The sequence below is a fragment of the Acanthochromis polyacanthus genome, chromosome 19, assembly GCF_021347895.1.
Source record: "Acanthochromis polyacanthus isolate Apoly-LR-REF ecotype Palm Island chromosome 19, KAUST_Apoly_ChrSc, whole genome shotgun sequence".
Taxonomy (NCBI): domain Eukaryota; kingdom Metazoa; phylum Chordata; class Actinopteri; family Pomacentridae; genus Acanthochromis; species Acanthochromis polyacanthus.
The window spans coordinates 19246615-19266061 of NC_067131.1; the positions used below are offsets into that span (position 1 = coordinate 19246615).

The following is a 19447-nucleotide window of genomic DNA, read 5'->3' on the forward strand; positions in this document are numbered from 1 at the left end:
TAAGCCGAATTGTGGTAAAACGCCGTTTTTGTTGTCATATTAGCGTTTTGTTACATATTTATTGTTGTCACATTAAGCAAAACCACAGTGGGTATATAATAAGGTGTCATTTTAACATTTGAGATAACGACAGAGTGTTATGATGGGCATTTTAATTAACTAACGTTGCACAATATAACTTCATTTCCCAGAATACATAGCGCTTTAACTTTCACCGGAGAGAAGACCGAGAGAGGAGAGAGGTGCCACTTTGGGCCAATATTTTGACTACTGAATGGATTTTCATGACGTGTCCGTTATTTTATGTGATTTTGGAGTTACCCTTGCTGGGACAGTTGTTGACACCCGGTGCCACACGGTGATTAAAATATTTCACTGCCGACATAGCGCCAGAGACGTGTTATTCGTGGTGTTTGTTGACTCATCTGTCTAATATACGATCTTCGTGAGGGAGGTTGCACTGTACGTTGAACCGCTCGATGCCGTCGGTCTGCTTCTGCAGCAGTCAGCGGAGACGTTAAACCTTGAGCCCGACCTCAACATGACCTGACCGGGCAGTTGGAGCTCTCCGCCCCGTTCTCCTGACCAGGTAAAGTCTGTCGGTGTCCTGTTTGACCCGAGGCAGTGTTTCGGTTTTAATTAGGAGCCCTGAACGCTGGTGTTTGGAGGCAGCTAACCGTTAGCCGGCTAGCGTTACAGCATATTGTAGCTAAATGGAGGAATTATTTAACGCTGTTGTCTTAATTAGATATTTGTGATGCGTGATGGTTAGAATTCAGTCAGTTTCAGCTATTTCCATGAGGACAACTGATATATTATTTTGTCTCAGTCGTCTGTAGACTTGTTCTGCCATCATATGGACAAAGGTGTTTGATCCTCTGATGTTTGTACAGCTAATAAACCAGAGACAGACATTAATATCTTCTTTATTAACTCAATATTATCAATGGAAACAACATGAGGATGTTGTGTTTCTGTTACTGTCACATGATATATAATCCAAACTGCAGGGTGGATTAGTTGGTCTGGGATTAATGAATGGCATGTGACTAAATGTATACATCTTGTTTTCATTTTACTCAGCTAGGGATGTAGGCTTGAAAAAAAAGACACAATTTCACTGCAACGTGTGTTTTGAGACGGAAAAATACACTATTTTAAATAGTTTTGGGTTCTAGATATTTTTCAGAGCAAATGCCAATAAATTGGCTTAGGAGTGCCTCATTATAAATACAGATATTAAAAATCAGATGTTCTCTGGATCCAATGACAGGGCTAGGCAATATAAATGAAGAATTTATTCTGATAAAATTGTAAATTTCAGTCAATGTCAGTAATTACTGATCATTTTGATCATCATTATTTACTCTTTTTTAAAATAAAGACATTAAATTTGAACTCAAACATCTTTTTCTACATTTAACCTCTTTATTTGTCATGTTACACAGATGATAAATTTAATGTTAGCACAATCAAAAACACATAGATTACATTTACACACAAATTAAACCAAATAAAGGGATGTGTAAAGGGATGATCTCACCTTGATGCATATCAAATGTAGAATGATTTGTCCTCCTTCCAACCCCTGTTCAGATACAACTCACCCCCCCCCCCCCCATGACTCACTGAAGGCAACACAAATTTATTTATGTTGCAAAATTCACACACAAGAGAATTCATGATTTAAAGGTAGGCATACATAAAAATTATAGAAATAAAACTTAAAAGTAGACATTAAGATCATAAAAGCACATAACAAAAGAAAACAGATTGAGCATCTTAGAGAAAGCTGCAGTAAACAGTATCATTTCCTGACCTGATTTAAACGAGCTGATAGTTTGAGCAGACCTCAGGTGTTCAGGACGTTTGTTCCACAGGTGAGGTGCATAACAGCTGAATACTACCTCACTGTTTTTTTTATTCTGACTCTGGGAGCACACAGTAAAGCTGTCCCTGATGACCTGAGGGCTCTGAATATTTCATATGGAGCTAATAAGACCATTCAGTGCGTTGTAGACCAAGAGTAAGATTTTGAAGATTTTGCACTGCTCTCCAGTTGCCTCTGGGAGATAGAAAGGAAAATTAATAAACATCTTGCAATTCTGAGCAGTAATGAAATCGGGTGGAGCTGTTTTCCTTGTTGTTAATGTCTCATCACAGCCTCCCTAACATGTAGTAAGTGTGACTTCACATTCAGAGCAGACACTGCATGAATATGCCAAGTAACAGAAATAAATAGTCACAAATGACAATCCAATAAAACAGCAGCTTTAGTGAAGGTCAGAATCGCTGTTAGCTTGTTATTGTTGAGCTTAATATATGTAGATTCTGATGCACAGTTTGCTGCAGTTTATTACTTTGTAGCTGAAGGAACAGAGATTATAAAACCTTTTACTGCTGCAGTCCAACAGCTTCACAGCCTGGTTAAATCAATCAGCAACTGTGCAGCTCAATCAAAGTCACTGAAATTACTCAAAACTAAAAGACTAAAAAGAGAGCTGGTGCTAATGGTTATCTTCAGATATCTGTAAATGGTGAAATAATTGACGACTGCTGTATGGAATGTACAATATTGACAGATTTTTGGCAAAGTCTGACTGTCCAGAGTGACTTATGGCTTCCCTAAACTCTCAGTAGCAGCCAAAATCCAAAGTATTTACTCTGTTACATAAATACAAGAGAAAATTAGTGAAGACGCGTCATACCAATACGTGCTGTAGTTCTCAACAGATGACAAAATGGTGATAAATATCCCTTCAGTTGTATAGTCGATTTGTTATGTGTCAAAATGTGATAATTGGCAGCCGCTTCCTCCTCTGCTGTGACCCAAAGGGACCGAGACACTGCACAGGAAGAGGACAAACTAAAGCTTATTACAAAGACACTCTCAGGGATCTGCCTTTCTTCTAAGTCCAGATTTAGGACAGCGAGTTGCCATAGAGACAGCAGTGCCATGCTGTGTGACACTCATGTTCCTTTTGTCTGCCAGATACAGAAAATGGAAATTAATATAGTGACTTTAAACACCTCATTTAGTCAGCCAGCAGCCTGTTGAGTTGAGCTTTAAGGTCTTACATGTATGGAAGCCCATTTCTGTCAGCAAGAGGAAACATATAAAATATTTAGAATGACAAAAATAAACCACATTATGCGATTTTAAGATAAAATTATGACACTGAGGGGATTTGCAAGCCTCTCTTGGTTTGATTCCTTTGGGAAGATCTGAACTCAGTAGTCACACCAGACACAGACCAAATCTATCCCACTGAGAATGAAGCTGATTCAAATCGATTCCACAGCTGATTGTTTTTGCCGAGTGTTTTAAAAGTCCACCTAATATCATTTGGTGTTGGACTGGCGGCATGGAAAACTGCAATTTTTTTAGATCAAAATTCACTGAAGAAATTAAGAAGTTGATGTGAAGTCAGGTCTAGTCTCATTTTCAAACTTACCATTAAATTAACTCGAATTTTAAGTAAAAGTAATTTAATTGTGTAGTAATACAGGGGGTCCTCAGTTTACGACGTCCTCGACCTATGGTGTTTTGTTGTTACATCGGAACTAGTTACATGGAACTAGTTGACGAGCGGAGTAGATGAATACGGCATTACGTGGCGCTATAAAACGGTTTTGTTTACATTCACCAGTCGTACGCCACCTTGGATTGTGCTACATTCACTAACTTTTGCCCTTCATTGTGGCTTCCAAGCGGAAGTCAGATTCTTCTGATGGCAGTGCTTCGAAGAAAAGGAAAGCCATGTCCATGGAACTGCATGAAAGTCATTGGTATTCGTGACTTTTCCAAAGAACTGATCGATATCGTGATGCTCATGACGACTTTGTTTACATTTTACATTTTTGACTTAGAGCGAAAATCAACTCACGTCGGGCTGTAGCAACGGAACTCCCACGTAAATCAAGGACTCCCTGTACACCTGCAGATATATCTTAGTAGATGCATACAATTAGTTGGCAACTTTTCCTGAACCCAATTTTTGTTTCTGTGAAAGTGAAAAAAGGGGAAAAAAAGAGCAAACCAATCTTTGATATGAGCATCTTAAATATGAAGATAATTTTCTTTGTATTTTTGAGTCATAAATAAATATCTTTGGTTGTTTAGTTATTGGTTGGAGAAATCAAAGAGTCAATGAAAGATTGTTCTTTGGGCTCTCAGGAATTGTGAATGAATGTTTTTGCACATTTTTTTTACATTTTGTAGACAAAATTGTTAACTGATAAATCAACAGAAGCATTGTCATAATTAATTACAAAATAATCTTTAGTTTGATGTTTTTAAAATGTTGTTTTCGCTTGTTTTTTCTTGGCAAAGATGAGCTTCCATATGTGTGCAGAGCAATTACACTAATGTAATGCTGAATTAATGTGGTCATAATTTGTTAATGTTAAGTGTTTGAATGAGGATAGAATTAAAAAACAGAGTCATCATGTTCAACTTTGATAGAAGTGTTGCATATTAATTTCAGACAATCAAAAATTTCCAATAGTGCAGAAGAAAACAATCACCATTTACAGACATCATTTAGCAGTGGAGCTCAGTTGCAGCTAAAAGTGAACAAAGATGGCCTTACTTTTACTGTCTACTAAAGGTCCCTGATTAGCATCTCTCATTATTAATGCCATCCTATTTTGGGGAACCTGAACAAGTCTTATCTTAGTAACCAATACTCACTTTCATGAAATGATGCCTCAGGATCAGGTATCCACTTTATTTCCTTCTTAAGACATTCATCCCGTTGCATTTCCCTCTTATAGGGTTACCACTCTGCATCTCCCCTGCTGTTTTCGAAGAGGTTTTTGGCCTGCAGATCTGGATTTGCTGTGAATTATTTACAGGAGAAGTTTATTTGTAGGAGCTGATGGGCGTAGCTCATTACCTGATAGCTCCTGTCCTTGTTGGCTTTGATGGACAGATGTCACTGTACTTCAATGACTGTGGTGTTATTGAGGAAAGGGAACACTTTCTAAGAGCAGAAGTCCCTTGTGCTGCCTCTTCTCTCGTATCAAAGCTGCCTAGTCTCAGCACTCTGACTTCTCCAGAAGGAGGTGGACACGACGATGGAAACCTCAGCGGGCATCAGGCTGCGCTACGAGGAGCTGCTGTTTTACGCAGCCTGTGTTTGTAACTGCTGGTCTGTGTGTCTGTGTGTTTGTGTGTGTCTGGAAGGCAGAGTGTTTAGGAGGGGAGGCGGCCTCATGCGTATGGGCAGCAACTGGAGGTGGCAGCTCTCCCGGGCCATGCGACTCGCAATGCGCTGGTGCCGGTTGTGCCGCCTGCAGAGGGGAGGCCGAGGCGGCGCCAGCAAACCGTGGATCAGCGGCAGGTTGTTGGAGCTGTGGACTTACAGCAAACTGCTGCTCCAGTCGCTTTATTACAACAGCCTCACCAACTCAGACACTCTGCTGGACTGTGCGTTCGAACCCGTCTACTGGATCGTGGATAACGTGACTCGCTGGTTTGGAGTGGTCAGTTCTCTTCTGTCCTTTTTTATTTCTACACTCCTCACTACTTTCCTGACCGTCACCCTTCTTTTCTCTCTCTCCCTCTCTGTCAGGTGTTTGTCTCTCTCGTCACGATGCTGACGTCCTCGGTTGTGGTCATCGTCTACCTGTTTGTCCTACCCACAATCATCAGCACTTACCCTGTGCACTGGATTGTCTGGCACCTCTGCTGTGGCCACTGGCTTCTCATCATGGTGGTCTTTCATTACTACAAGGCCACTACCACCTCACCGGGACACCCACCAAAGGTACCAAGCACCTCACAGCAAGACTACTACTGTACGTGTGTGACGTCTTCTGTGGCGTTTGGACTGGTTAGATTTTCCTCTTTTTTTCATTATGGTCTGATATTATTTAGAAAAAATTTTAATTTATTTGAAGCTAAAGAACACATCTTAACCAGGGGTGCCAGTAATTATGGAGGGCGCCATATTTCGTGAAAAAAATGGGCCAGTATTTTCTGTTGTAAACTAATGTGAAGCTACACTAGAAACTGGCAGCAAGCACTCTTGAGTTTATATTTCCTTCAGAATGTTTCAACTAGTAAAAGAAAGCTGCTGTGTGATCAGTATTTTATTTGAAGACAGAAGAAGACCGCGTACTTCGGGAACCCATGCACTACGTTTTGGGGGTTTTCCCTTTCCATCACTGTGTGATATAGCTCTTTTTTGTGCATGTAAAAGGTCTTGAAACTTGCAAAGTCCACACTACAGATAGTTCTTATCTCCGACAGAAAACGCTGCTTCCGTACAGGCCTGTGACGTCCTGGCTCTTCTGGTGTTTCTTATTTACATCATCATGTAACACATTTGCATAATGCTAGCCTTGAGCTAGTTTCACCCTCAAATGAATAGTAAGCAGCTTGCAGCCTGCCATTAGTTCCCTCTAGAATTGCTTCTGCTAGAGCTCCTATACGCATAGATTTGTCGTTGTGGTTCCTAAACGGTATTGCCTTGCTTTCATTGGGACAGCTGACCAATCAGAGTAGACTAGCTTTTTCAAAGAGCAACGACAGGGACTAAAATGGTGTGTGTACAGTGTGTTTGTTAGTTTTTTGTTTTTTAAACGTTAAAGCGTTATCTTTAGTTCCCAAAGATAACAAGAAAAGCACTCGGAGAGCACAGTGCTCCGCCAGGACTCTTCATTCCCCCATATGATATTGTCAGAAATGCAGCTTTTTTTTTTTTTTTTTTTTTTTAAGAAATATAGCATTTGATTATTAGTTATTGATGATCAGAAATCACGGTACTGTGGAATGGAGCCATCTAATATAGATGTACCCACAAACAAAATGACCTTGTGTTGAGCATAGGTGTATGTTATGCATGTGTACGTTATATACGGACACCAAATGAATAAATCCCGATAAATCTGCAGCGGTGGATTTGTAGTATCGCAATCATGTGATCGTCAGCAGGCAGCTGACAGCTGACGTAGCATTCACTTGTTGTCATAGTTGCAGTGACGCTGTGCCGCTATCTCGCAATGACAGAAATATTTAACAAATCCATGTATCCAGACTAAAAGCTGCATCACTGCCAAAATCTAATCAGGTGGCCCTTGTGTCATTTCTGACCTTCCCTGAAAATTTCATCCAAATCTATTATTCCATTTTTGAGTACTGTTGCTAACAGATGGAATAACAGACGGACACAAAAACATACGGCAATAGTAACAATCAGTGCAGAATATGGGCTCTTTAAATGTACAGAATGTGGGTATGTCCATTTACTTTTTGAAACCGTGTGGTTAGTCGGACTTCTGTTTTTCCATTCAGGCTTTAATATATCCTCTTTATTGTTGCATTTTATTTATTTCAGGACAAAATTCACATCCCCTCCGTGTCCATCTGTAAGAAATGTATCACACCAAAACCACCAAGGACACACCACTGTAGCATCTGCAATGTGTAAGATCATTAGATTATTCTTCTTTTGGCAAATCAAGTCAGTTTACCATCCTTTTAATTCATCACAATGATGTTTGTTATGTTACAGGTGTGTTTTGAAGATGGACCATCACTGTCGTATCCTTGTAATCGGCAACAAACCAAGAGGAGAATGACAATGAATGTTAATTAGGGTCCGAGCACCGATGATGCCGAGGACAGGTGGTGCACGGGCACCGACTGTCCAAGGCACCGCGGTGCCTAGGACCCTATTGAAACCTTAGGGTTTATTTATTATTATTTTGTTTTACCTTTTAAGTGTTGTGCTTTGTGATGTTTCACTTGTCGTACATGTTGAACTAAACACATTTCCAGCATGGTTGAACAACTGTGTGGGCCATTTCAACCATCGCTACTTCTACTCCTTCTGCCTTTACATGACTCTGGGCTGCATTTACTGCAGCATCAGCAGCAGGAACTTGTTTCTGGATGCCTACAATGCCATAGAGGTGAGGCTGCAAAGAGAGACTTTTGTCCTTAACTTCTAGGCTACTGCCAGTTTATATGCATTTAACCAGATTAATGAACACTTTCCATGATGCTTGTCTAGGTGTTGCTAATGATACCACTCTGCCCAGTTAAGATGAGGAGCTATGATGAAATGTTTTGTACCGCAGCACCTGTCATACATAGTAAGAAGGCAGAATTTGAGCTCAGGTGGCAAATGGCAGACGAAACGGGAAACCTGAAAACGATCCATCTTCGCCCTCTGCTCTCATATTTACCTCTGATTAAGTGCCCCAGCTGGTAAACAAACAACTCTTGGCTTTGAATACCAATTAGGTTTAAAGTTTGGATGACGTCTGTGTTCAAAGATCACCAAGTACGAACAGGACCGAGCTCGTTAAACTTGTAACTTACTTATATTGTATGGAATGTTTGATGCTGAGCCAAAATGGGTTGGAAAAGCAAAGAGCTTAAACAGCTGTAAGACACATCTGTCAGTGAAACAGCATTACATATATTTTTTCTGTTATTTTTAGGGATGGCCTGATCAAACTGTTTACCCTCGATCTTATTTAAGTCATTGAATATTTAGTATTTAATCCCAATCTAATAACATTTTCAAGATATTACTCCTTTCAAGTACATTGAAATTACTGAAATAAACAAAATGTATATCCTTGAGACTTGAATAGCTCTACAATTCATTATGGAAAAAAAATTGCATTTCTGCATTCAAGCGGTGACTTGATCACAGATGTGTCATTTTAGTTCAGGGCCACATTTGCCCAATTTTGTCTGAAGTGGGCCGGACAGTAAAATCCCAGCATAATAACCTATAAGTAACAACAACCCCACATTTTTTCTTTGTTTTAGTGCAAAAAAGTACATTCTGAAAATGTTCACATTTAAAGAATTATCTTTTTACAAAACAACATGAAATTTCTTACGAAAAATAACTTCAATTTCAACAACATTATGCCTCAGTTTATCATTTACACATTACAACTTCCAGATCACAATGTTTCTACAAAGGAACAAAACATTTAGTCACAGGTATGTGGAACTGAATGATATAGTATTTTACTTTATGATCAAAATGACAAAAGTCAGACAAAAAAACATAAAAACAAGACAAAATATTACAAAAATCAGGCACAAAATGAGACGCAAAACGACAAAAAATGAAACGACGTGAAACAAAACAAGAGTCAGAAAATTAGACAAAAAAGTTAAAAAGCAACAAGGAATGGAAAAACAACAGAAACGACAAAAAATGACAGACGCAAACAAGGAGCGGGACACAAAAAGACAAAAGAACCATGAGCAATCTAGTATTTCACTTTAGGATGAAATCAACTTGTCATGGTCTAGAAATTATTTTAAATTTATAGTTTTACAAATTTACAATTTGCTGTTAGTGTCTCCTCTGTAATTTTTACACAGTCTGACATGTAGTTTTAGAGGGTAGAGTGTACTTTGGTTTCGCAGCCCAGACAAAAACCTGTATTTTCTACATGCATGTCAGAACATGTATTGTACTTTAGTTGTAGTACCTGGTTCTTATTATATGTGATCTATGTTTAGTACTGTAACAGCCTAAAACTACAGGCAGTTCCATTCTGGCAATCAGGGCGCATTGTGCGTGTTTCGCTAGCAATGACCACCATGACAGAGACTTCTGTGATGTTTAATGTCCTCCAACCAGAGTTAATATGTTTTGGGGGTTTTTTAAGTTATTTTTTGGACCTTTTGAAGCTTTATTATATAGGACAGTGGAGAGAGAGAGACAGAAAACGTGGGGAGAAGAGTGGGGGAATGGCATGCAGCAAACGGCCGTGGGTCAGACTCAAACCCATCACTGCTGCATCAGGGACTACAGCCCCTGTTTATGGGTCACCCACTCAACCAGTTGAGCTACCAGGGTGCCCTAGAGTTAGTATATTTTATGCAAGTATGCTCTCCTCCTCTAAGACCTGTGTGCCAGTGGATACAACCAAATGGTCACTTAAAAAAACACTCTGAAGGGCCTGAAACCTGATCTGTGACATCACCTGGGGACATCTATGAATTTATTTTTCCAATATTTGACACCAGATTGACAGTCTTTTTCCCATCCCCTTTAGTCTTACTACCAGACGCCTCCTCCAGACTTCACCTTCAAAGAAACCACTGCTCATAAGAGCGTCATCTTCCTCTGGGTGCTGACCAGGTGATTCCTCTGTTTCATAAAGTTGAAACCATCACACAGACAGCTCAGGTTGTAACATTTCTTCACCTCCTCCCTGAAGCTCAGTGGCAGTAGCTCTAGGAGGACTCACCTTGTGGCATAGTTTGCTCATCAGCAGAGGAGAGACCAGCGTGGAGCGACACATCAACCGCAAAGAGGTCAAAAGACTGAGGGAGAAGGGCAAAGTAAGTATACCCTTAAGCAAAATCAGGTGAAATACATCAGTATGCATTCTACGTAGTACATCCATACCTGCTGCTTGGGCCTTTCTTACCATTTTAATACTTAATATGGCCCAACCGATATAGATTTTTTGAGGCCGATTCCAATAATTGGCAGAAAAAAATTCTGATAGCCAATTAATCGGTCAATGAATTAAAAATATATATATATATATATAATGAATAAAATAACTTCTTTTTTGGTCCCTTAACACTTACAACAACAAAGATATGAACTACAGGCAGAACATTTGACTGTTTTACAGTACTTTGTCCTGTAGTATTTGTTTAATTTTACAACAGAGAGGAATTTTTATGGAGTAAGATTACTGTCAAAAGTATTCATCCACGATTCTAACCATTCGTATTCGTAATGTTAAACATTTGTATGTTAATAAAAAATTTGTACACAAAATTCTGCTGTCATATGCATGAGTTTGATAAATTAAGGGTTAGGATTGTTTTTACGAGTATGAACCTAAAAGTTGTGAGTGCAACTCTAATTTCTACGACTACGAAGTCTTCCCTGTGAGGACGAATTCAAGTTTATGGGTACGAGTAGAAAAATACTGGAATGACGTCACATAGGTCACAGGGGAAGGTAATCGAACACCAATTGCTCCAAACGCGCATGCGCCATTTATAAAGAGTAGACGCCGGGTGGACCTACCGGGGCAGGTGACGCCTCACAGGTCAAGTAAATAACACATCCAACTTCTTGTAATTTATTTATTTCATGAAACTGTACTGTTTTAATTGATATACAGTTTATGGACGAAAGACGGTACTGCTTAGCTTGCACGCTAACGAGCCGGGCCGGTGACACATTAGCCTTCTAATGCAAGGAGGCTTAATAACAAAACAAACACAATGTGAGATTATGAATCGTGGCAATTGGCGTATGAATCAGCCTAAATTGCTGTAAATGAAGTCCAGTTTTAGTTCTTTGCAAACTCAGACACGTGCATTAGTTTAGTTTACAATGAATCTGGCGGAGTTCGGTAAAGTTGGAAAGATATTCACAGATTCGGACTTCCGGCATCAATAACTCATGAGATATATGTTGTCAAAACATGAACGATGCCTCTTTCAAATCGTTGTAAGGTAGACAATGTGCTACAAGGCCAATTTTATCAAAAGTCGCTGTATTTCAAGCTACAGAAATAACATTGGCGTCTATGAGCAGCCGGCGGTGCAACGAGTGAACAGGGACCGTCTGCAAATAGCAAAACCGCTGCAACAGCGAAAAGAGACACTACACATATATTCAATAACTTCACTGTAGAGCCACCAAAATCACTGGAGCCATGAATGGGCTCTTGCTGGTCAAACTACAACTCTTGCTTTGGCGCTAAATTAAAAATCTGAATTTTAAGGAATTTTTATGTTCTGTATGATTATTTTATGAGTATTAAAATGGCATTTTTCTTCATGTATGTGGTATATTTTATATAACACACAGGAAAAATGGCATAAGGGCATAGTGTACTTGCTGTGACCTGTGCTGGTCAGACCGTCAGGTTTATTACCTCCAAGTATTGTCTGTACAGTCCTTAACTAGAAAAATATTACTCTCAGTTTAACATTATGGTATAAATGAATCAATTGACACTGAAACTTTGCAATAAAGTGTCTTATCGTCTTTCTTCTCAATCATCAGTACTTGAGGTGACAGTCTAAACAGTTTGTTTGGTATATTGGTGTTATCTGATACTCTCTTCGGAAAGGATTGTAAATTCCATTACTATACAGAATTATGTGTTTGGACAAACAAGTACATTATGCCCTTATGCCATTTTTCCTGTGTGTTATATAAAATATACCACATACATGAAGAAAAGTGCCATTTTAATACTCATAAAATAATCATACAAAACATAAAAATTCCTTAAAATTCTGATTTTTAATTTAGCACCAAACAAAGAGTTGTAGTATGACCAGCTGGAGACAATTGATGGCTCCAGTGATTTTGGTGATTGTACAGTGTGTAAGAGTGAAGTTATTGAATTTTATTACTAATAAAATGATAATTATAAAAAATACAAATTCCTTAAAATTCAGATTTTTCATTTAGCGCCAAAGCAAGAGTTGTAGTATGACCAGCAGGAGACAATTGATGGCTCCAGTGATTTTGGTGACTGTACAGTGTGTAAGAGTGAAGTTACTGAATTTTAATACTCATAAAATAATCATAAAAAATCCTTAAAATTCAATTTTTCATTTAGCACCAAACAAAGAGTTGTAGTATGACCAGCCGCAGCCGATTCATGGCTCCAGTGATTTTAGTGGCTCTACAGGGTACAAGAGTAAAGTTATTGAATAAATGTGTAGTGTCTCCTTTCGCTGTTGCAGCGGTTTTGCTATTTGCAGACGGTCCCTGTTCACTCGTTGCACTGCCGGCTGCTCATAGACGCCAATGTTATTTCTGTAGCTTGAAATACAGCGACTTTTGATAAAATTGGCCTTGTAGCACATTGTCTACCTTACAACGATTTGAAAGAGGCATCGTTCATGTTTTGACAACATATATCTCATGAGTTATTGATGCCGGAAGTCCGAATCTGTGAATATCTTTCCAACTTTACCGAACTCCGCCAGATTCACTGTAAACTAAACTAATGCACGTGTCTGAGTTTGCAAAGAACTAAAACTGGACTTCATTTACAGCAATTTAGGCTGTACAATGGGCTGATTCATACGCCAATTGCCACGATTCATAATCTCAAATTATGTTTGTTTTGTTATTAAGCCTCCTTAGCCTCCTCATTAGCCTCCTTGCATTAGAAGGCTAATGTGTCACCGGCCCGGCTCGTTAGCGTGCAAGCTAAGCAGTACCGTCTTTCGTCCATAAACTGTATATCAATTAAAACAGTACAGTTTCATGAAATAAATAAATTACAAGAAGTTGGATGTGTTATTTACTTGACCTGTGAGGCGTCACCTGCCCCGGTAGGTCCACCGGGTCCACCCGGCGTCTACTCTTTATAAATGGCGCATGCGCGTTTGGAGCAATCGGTGTTCGATTACCTTCCCCTGTGACCTATGTGACGTCATTCCAGTATTTTTCTACTCGTACCCATAAACTTGAATTCGTCCTCACAGGGAAGACTTCGTAGTCGTAGAAATTAGAGTTGCACTCACAACTTTTAGGTTCATACTCGTAAAAACAATCCTAACCCTTAATTTATCAAACTCATGCATATGACAGCAGAATTTTGTGTACAAGTTTTTTATTAACATACAAATGTTTAACATTACGAATACGAATGGTTAGAATCGTGGATGAATACTTTTGACAGTAATCTTACTCCATAAATTTTCAAGTACAAAAACATGCAACAAAGAATTAAACCTCTGGGAAATTATATAACTTTAAAAAAATAAATTTTATATATATAAAAGCAATACAATTGTATCATTGTATTGTAAGCAATACAATGAGTGAAGTTACTGGTAAAACATTATTTATGCAGCCTTCTGATTCCCTTTAACATTAAATCACATTTTCCATGCTCCTCCTTAAATGCGCCTCAACACACAGCTGATGGAGTGATGAACGGTCATTCTTTACTCTCAGATATTTTGTACACTTACATTATTTCTGCAGTTGCTTACTGGCTTTTAAGCTGTTAGTTAACGCTATGCTAGGCTGGCATAACTGCAGCGATGTTATTGCTAACATAAACAGACAGAGAGTAACTTAAGCTAGGTTAGCACAACATTAGCAATGCAGCGTAAATGAAAAGCATGACCGACACAACAAAGTGCGCTTCACTCGTCACGATGCATGACAAAAAGAGTTAAACTGAAACGGGAGACATGTTGAGTCACTGTTAATGTCGTTATAAACTTACTTGTTGGCTCAACCTACTCCTGGAGCCTGTCTGTATCTTACTCCTGTACGTTACTGAGAAGACCGCAGTGAGGACTGAAGATTAAATGGAGTCAGAGCTCCATATGTTGGACAAACAGCACAACGATATCATTCTGCACAACTCCAACACTTAAAAGCATTTACTGTTTTATAAGAAATTAAGAATAGATCGGCGTTTAATCGACAAAACTCGGGCTGATGACAATTATTTTGAAAAGGGCTATAATCAACCGATTTAATCGGCCAGCCGATAAATCAGTCGGGCTCTAATACTTACACCATACTACTAATACTTAACCATACTTACATGGTTTTTGCACCATGCCCAAGATAAAAGACACACTGCTGAAGGCAGGCTGAATGCAGTTCCAAACTGGTCAAATATTTGGAGTTCTTGCGATCCACAGGCAAAAGACTCTATATCCAACAGTGTCTTTGGTCTCTCTTTGACTCCGTGACAAATATTAAACATCTCATGAGATGCCATTAGAAGAAGGTAGATTCTTATTGGTAAAATAAGTAACATTTCGGCAATAAAATATTTTTAAAAACAACAAAGAAATCTGTGCTATATACCATCCATCCATTAGCTACACACCGCTTTACCCTCATTTGGGTCGTGGGGGGCTGGAGTCTATCCCAGCTGTCTAGGGTGAAGACAGAGGACACCCTGGACAGATGACCAGTCTATCACAGGGCTACAGCAATCACACTCGCATTCACACCGGAGTTACCAGTTAACTCAGTTCAGGGAGAACATGCAAACTTCATGCAGAAAGACCCCAGGAAGATGGGGACGTGAACCGGAGATCTTCTAGCTGCAAGGCGAAAGTGCTAACCACCAAGCCACCGAGTAGTGTTACATACTCGTATTTCATTGATTTGTGTACTTGCATCATCTCAGATGTTTTCAACAATTTTAAAATTGGTCAGTGTGGTCATGTTCCTTCACCTGCTGCAAACTATTGAAGATATGTATTTAGACAATACAACAATTTCTGTCACTGTTTCTTCTCTTGCAATGCAGGTGTTCAGGAATCCATATAATCACGGTAAAATGAACAACTTGAAGCTACTGTTTGGTGTGGAGAAAAGAAGGTGAGTTCAGCCACTGCTTCATATCCAAGAGCTTCCTGAATTATCCCACCTAGAGATAGATAAACAAAAGTCAAAACATTTTTAAGCTTCTTTTGGAAAAACAACAGAGTCTAGTTTACCAAGCTGAACATGTGCTGAACAAAAAAGTCTAACATCTGTGAAGCTTGTTAGAAGTCTGTGTAAAGCAGTAATCATCTGTTCTGTTCCCTGCTATAAGAATTAAGCTCACATCTTGCAGTTTAAGAGACTAATTCCACAGTTCGGTGCTACATAAGTCTTTTCACAAGTTTTCAACAGTCATTTGCTGATGTGTTTGATGTGTTTAGATAGAGAGAAAAATATCTTTACATGGACTTTAAGGTTTAAGAGTTTTTGGACTTTTTCAAAACACAATTCAAAAGAACTGTTCAGCATTTCTGGGAAATTGCCATATATAACTTTTGTTACCAGGCCTGACTGATGGGACCAAGTTAAGTGTTCAGATCAGATCCCTGCCAGTCGTTTGCCATAAAGACTTTTTTAAAGAACATCAACAACTGATGATGGCTGTTCCCCAGAGAGACATCCCCCCTCCACTAGATATAAATAGAGCAAGCTGGTGGTCACCATCCTTTAGAGAAGGACACGCTGCAGCTGGAGTTGTTACAGCATTTGTCCTTTTCTTAATGAGCTCTCATTCACAAGACAACTGACCATTTGTGTACTGCCATCTTAATGCCTATCAATGCCTAGAGCATCTGTACAAGTTGAAACAGTCTTTATGTGAGGTTTCTCCATTTAAAATGATCATAATGAAACAGTGTAAAATGAATTGTTTGCAGCCACATTTCAGCTCATTTGTTCTTCTGCTCCTCAGTCACTGGTTCACTCGGGTCCTGTTACCTTCCAACCATCTTCCCAGTGGAGACGGCATCATGTGGGACTGTAACTTCACCAGGAGAGACCCCATGGCCATCTGATTGGCAGGGTTTGATTCCTCTACCACATCAAAAACCTTAAAGCAACATTTCCACTACAAGCAACATGGCTGATGTGGCACTCATTTCTGAACTTTGAGTGCTGCAGCGAGAATCTGGTTCATCTGCTCCTACAATCATGAGACAAGGAACAGAAGACGTGTTGTTACTCACGTAGGAGCACATGGAAAGCACTACTGATTCAACTTTTTAAGATCAATCTATCACCCGTCAGCCTTGTTCAGGAGGTCTAACCTAAGACTGCAGAGCTGCTGACTGATTGGATGAGTGGGTGCTGCTGGTCAGCATCCTCCTCCAGCATAAATCCAACCATCAGTCAAGACTCGACTGTGAATTGTACATTATTTGGACTGAAAACCAACTTAACAGACTCTTTCTTACAAGTGTGTGAGACGGATGGATGGAAACACTGTAACATGCAGGTACAGCTTATTAAAGGTGTTTGTGTTGCATTTTTCAAACATCAAATCAGCACATTGTAAACTTAAACATGATTGATAGCGGCCATTCAACTCCAGCTGTGCTGGTAATGTGAACAAATTTAGACTATATTACACTGAAACTCAGCTTGTTTCTTTAATTAATTATTAATAATTTTCTGTGTTTGCCGAGAGGTGTTTTACACTGCCCATCCAAAAGAAATGTTGCTCTCTCTAATATTTCATTGGACTGCCTTTAGCTTTTAGTACGGCACTCATCCGCCGTGGCGTCGTTTCAATATATGCTTTTGTAATGTCAAAGCATTTATTTCTGTCCAGAGTTGGATTAATTTTCTACCAAGATCTTATATTGATGATGGGAGAGTCGGACAAAGTGTTCTCCAGCGCATCCCAAAGATTCTCAGTGGGGCTGAGGTCTGGACTCTGTGGAGGCCAATCCATGTGTAAATGATGTCTCATGCTCCCTGATCCACTCATTCTCAATGTGAGCCCCATGAATCCTGACATCGTCATCTTGGAACATGTCCATGCTATCAAAGAAGAAAAACTCCACTGATGAAAAGACCTGGTCATTCAGTATATTTAGGTAGTCGGCTGACCTTATTCTTTGGGAACAAAATGTCGCTGAACCTGACCAACCCCAGATCATGACCCTAACCCCCACAGGCTTGTAGGCACTAGCCATGATGAGTGCGTCACTTCATCTGCCTCTCTTCTTGTCCTGATGCACTCATCATTTTGGAACAGGGTAAATCTGGACTCATCAGATCACGTGACGTTCTTTCACTGTTCCAGAGTCCAATCTTTATGCTACCGAGCAAACTGAAGCCTTTTTTTCTGATTAACCTCACTGATCAGTGGTTTTCTCAGAGATACACAGCTGTTTAGTCCCAATCCCTTGAGTACCCTTTGCATTGTGTGTGTGGAAATGCTCTTACTTTAATTATTAAATACGCTGTGAGTTCCGACCACATTTGTTCCTCAAAGATGATGGTTATCCTTCAGGTTTTAATAATACGTTGGACGGTTCTTAACCTGATTTTAGTATTTTCAGAAATCTCCTTAGTTGTTTTCTTTGCTTGATGCAGGCCAATAATTTGACCCTTCTGAGACAGATCAATGTCCTTGTTGAAGAAATGAGAATTCCTCACTGCATCAGCTAGGGTGAAATAAGTTGTTGCAGCTGAAACATATTCATCACTGCAGTAATTGTCTCATGGAAGGCTCTTACCTATTTGCCTAGTTAAATCCAAGTGGCATTTTTTTGGACAGGCGGTGTATTTTCCATTTGAAAACAGCTTTATCCCGTTAACCTTAGTCTCCACTATAAGAGCAGCACTCTGTTCTTAATTCATGTTGTGAAACAGTTCAGCAGATTTCCCTTTAAATGTGACTTATTGGCGAGAGACATAAAAGAAAGACTGGCAGTCTTTTCAGAGAAGCTCTCCTGTGTTTACACTGTTGTACTGTGCCAGCATGAATGTGCTAATGATTCACTGATGATAAAAGTGCAGAACACAGCACCAATAACTACTGTACTGATCATGGACTCAGTGACTGATCTTGCCTGTTTATTCCAAAGGTCTTTAAGCTTTTATTGTATAATTTGTCTATAGTAACTGTTGATGTGTCTTAAAATCATGAGATGAAACCATATTCTCAATATTGTTTTTGGATTTGTTTGATGGGTTTCCTGTGATTATTGAAATAATTCTCAAACATGTTGTTTTCATGTTTATCACCCACCATGTTTACACCTACAGGTAAACTGTGTTTTGAAAGCGTGTGATGATGAGATTGATTGAAAAACTGGTCTGAGCTTTTGTTCTGGTGCCAAAGAGCAAAAAACCAAGAGTTTGATTCACTTTTCTTCAATTTCTGACTTGAATCTTTTGCTTGCTTAACAGTTTAAAGGTGGAGTGAATTAATTAGTGGAGTCAGTAGTGGAATAACGTTGTGTGAATCGGTTTGAGACCCTTAGGTTGTTTTGTATTTACAGAGTCAGAGTTGTGTACCAACACCAGATTTTGACCTACACTGAACAGACAGGTGTCAGGATGAGAATCTGAATCTGACAAAGTGTATTAATAAGAATAATGGAATCACTGACTCCACCTTCTAAAAAAAACTACACAAGGCCCAGTTTCTCATCTTTGACATTTCAGTTTTGGATACTGGTGAAGAAGTTGTGTGCCTTGTTTGGATCTTCAGCCTTGAAATTGAGCCTCTTAAATGAGTCAATCAGGCACTGTGAAATATAATTCTTTTTTGAAAAAAAAATTCCCTTTAAGATTTTTTACTGCAACGTGTTCATATCAGTGACAGTCACTAGGACGAGTTGGATGTGTAGTTGCCATAGAAACATGACATCCACCTATGATATCATTTGTAATCAGCAGGAGCTGTGCTCTGGTTTGAATTTTCCTTTTGAAATAAAACATGTTTTTTGCAATTTCTTATTTAATGTGTTTCCATTTTTACTCCGCCAAGAAGTGCGGGAGTTATGTAATGATCAGCGTCTGTCCGTCTGTCTGTGTGCAACATTGCTCAAAAAAAGACCAACAGATTTGGATCAAATTTTTAGAGAAGGTCAGAAAGGACCACCTGATTAGATTTTGGCAGTGATGTGGCTTACAGTCTGGACCCACAGATTTGTTAAAGATTTCTGTATCATTGCGAAATAGTGGCACGG

At 39.3% G+C, this 19447-nt stretch overlaps 1 protein-coding gene across 2 annotated transcripts; it reads left to right on the top strand.

Annotated features, from left to right (window-relative positions):
• Positions 1-272: 272 nt before the first annotated feature.
• Positions 273-19207, top strand: zdhhc16b (zinc finger DHHC-type palmitoyltransferase 16b). Of its 2 annotated transcripts, none has more exons than XM_022214734.2 (10): positions 273-589; positions 5189-5487; positions 5577-5771; positions 7344-7432; positions 7521-7549; positions 7787-7920; positions 10042-10127; positions 10207-10330; positions 15268-15338; positions 16195-19207. In XM_022214734.2, the coding sequence occupies exons 2-10, from the start codon at positions 5218-5220 to the stop codon at positions 16295-16297; spliced, it is 1101 nt and encodes a 366-aa protein (XP_022070426.1). In that variant the 5' UTR covers positions 273-589; positions 5189-5217; the 3' UTR covers positions 16298-19207. The 2 variants fall into 2 exon arrangements, with proteins under 2 accessions (XP_022070426.1, XP_022070427.1); XM_022214735.2 differs by having other exon boundaries at positions 274-589; positions 5193-5487.
• The last annotated feature ends 240 nt before the right edge of the window (positions 19208-19447 follow it).

Coding starts and splice junctions, on each gene's coding strand:
- zdhhc16b (XM_022214734.2), top strand. CDS start 5,218: ATGCGTATGGGCAGCAACTGGAGGTGGCAGCTCTCCCGGGCCATGCGA. Junction 5,772..7,343: donor CACCGGGACACCCACCAAAG/GTACCAAGCACC, acceptor TATTTATTTCAG/GACAAAATTCACATCCCCTC. Junction 15,339..16,194: donor TTTGGTGTGGAGAAAAGAAG/GTGAGTTCAGCC, acceptor TCTGCTCCTCAG/TCACTGGTTCACTCGGGTCC.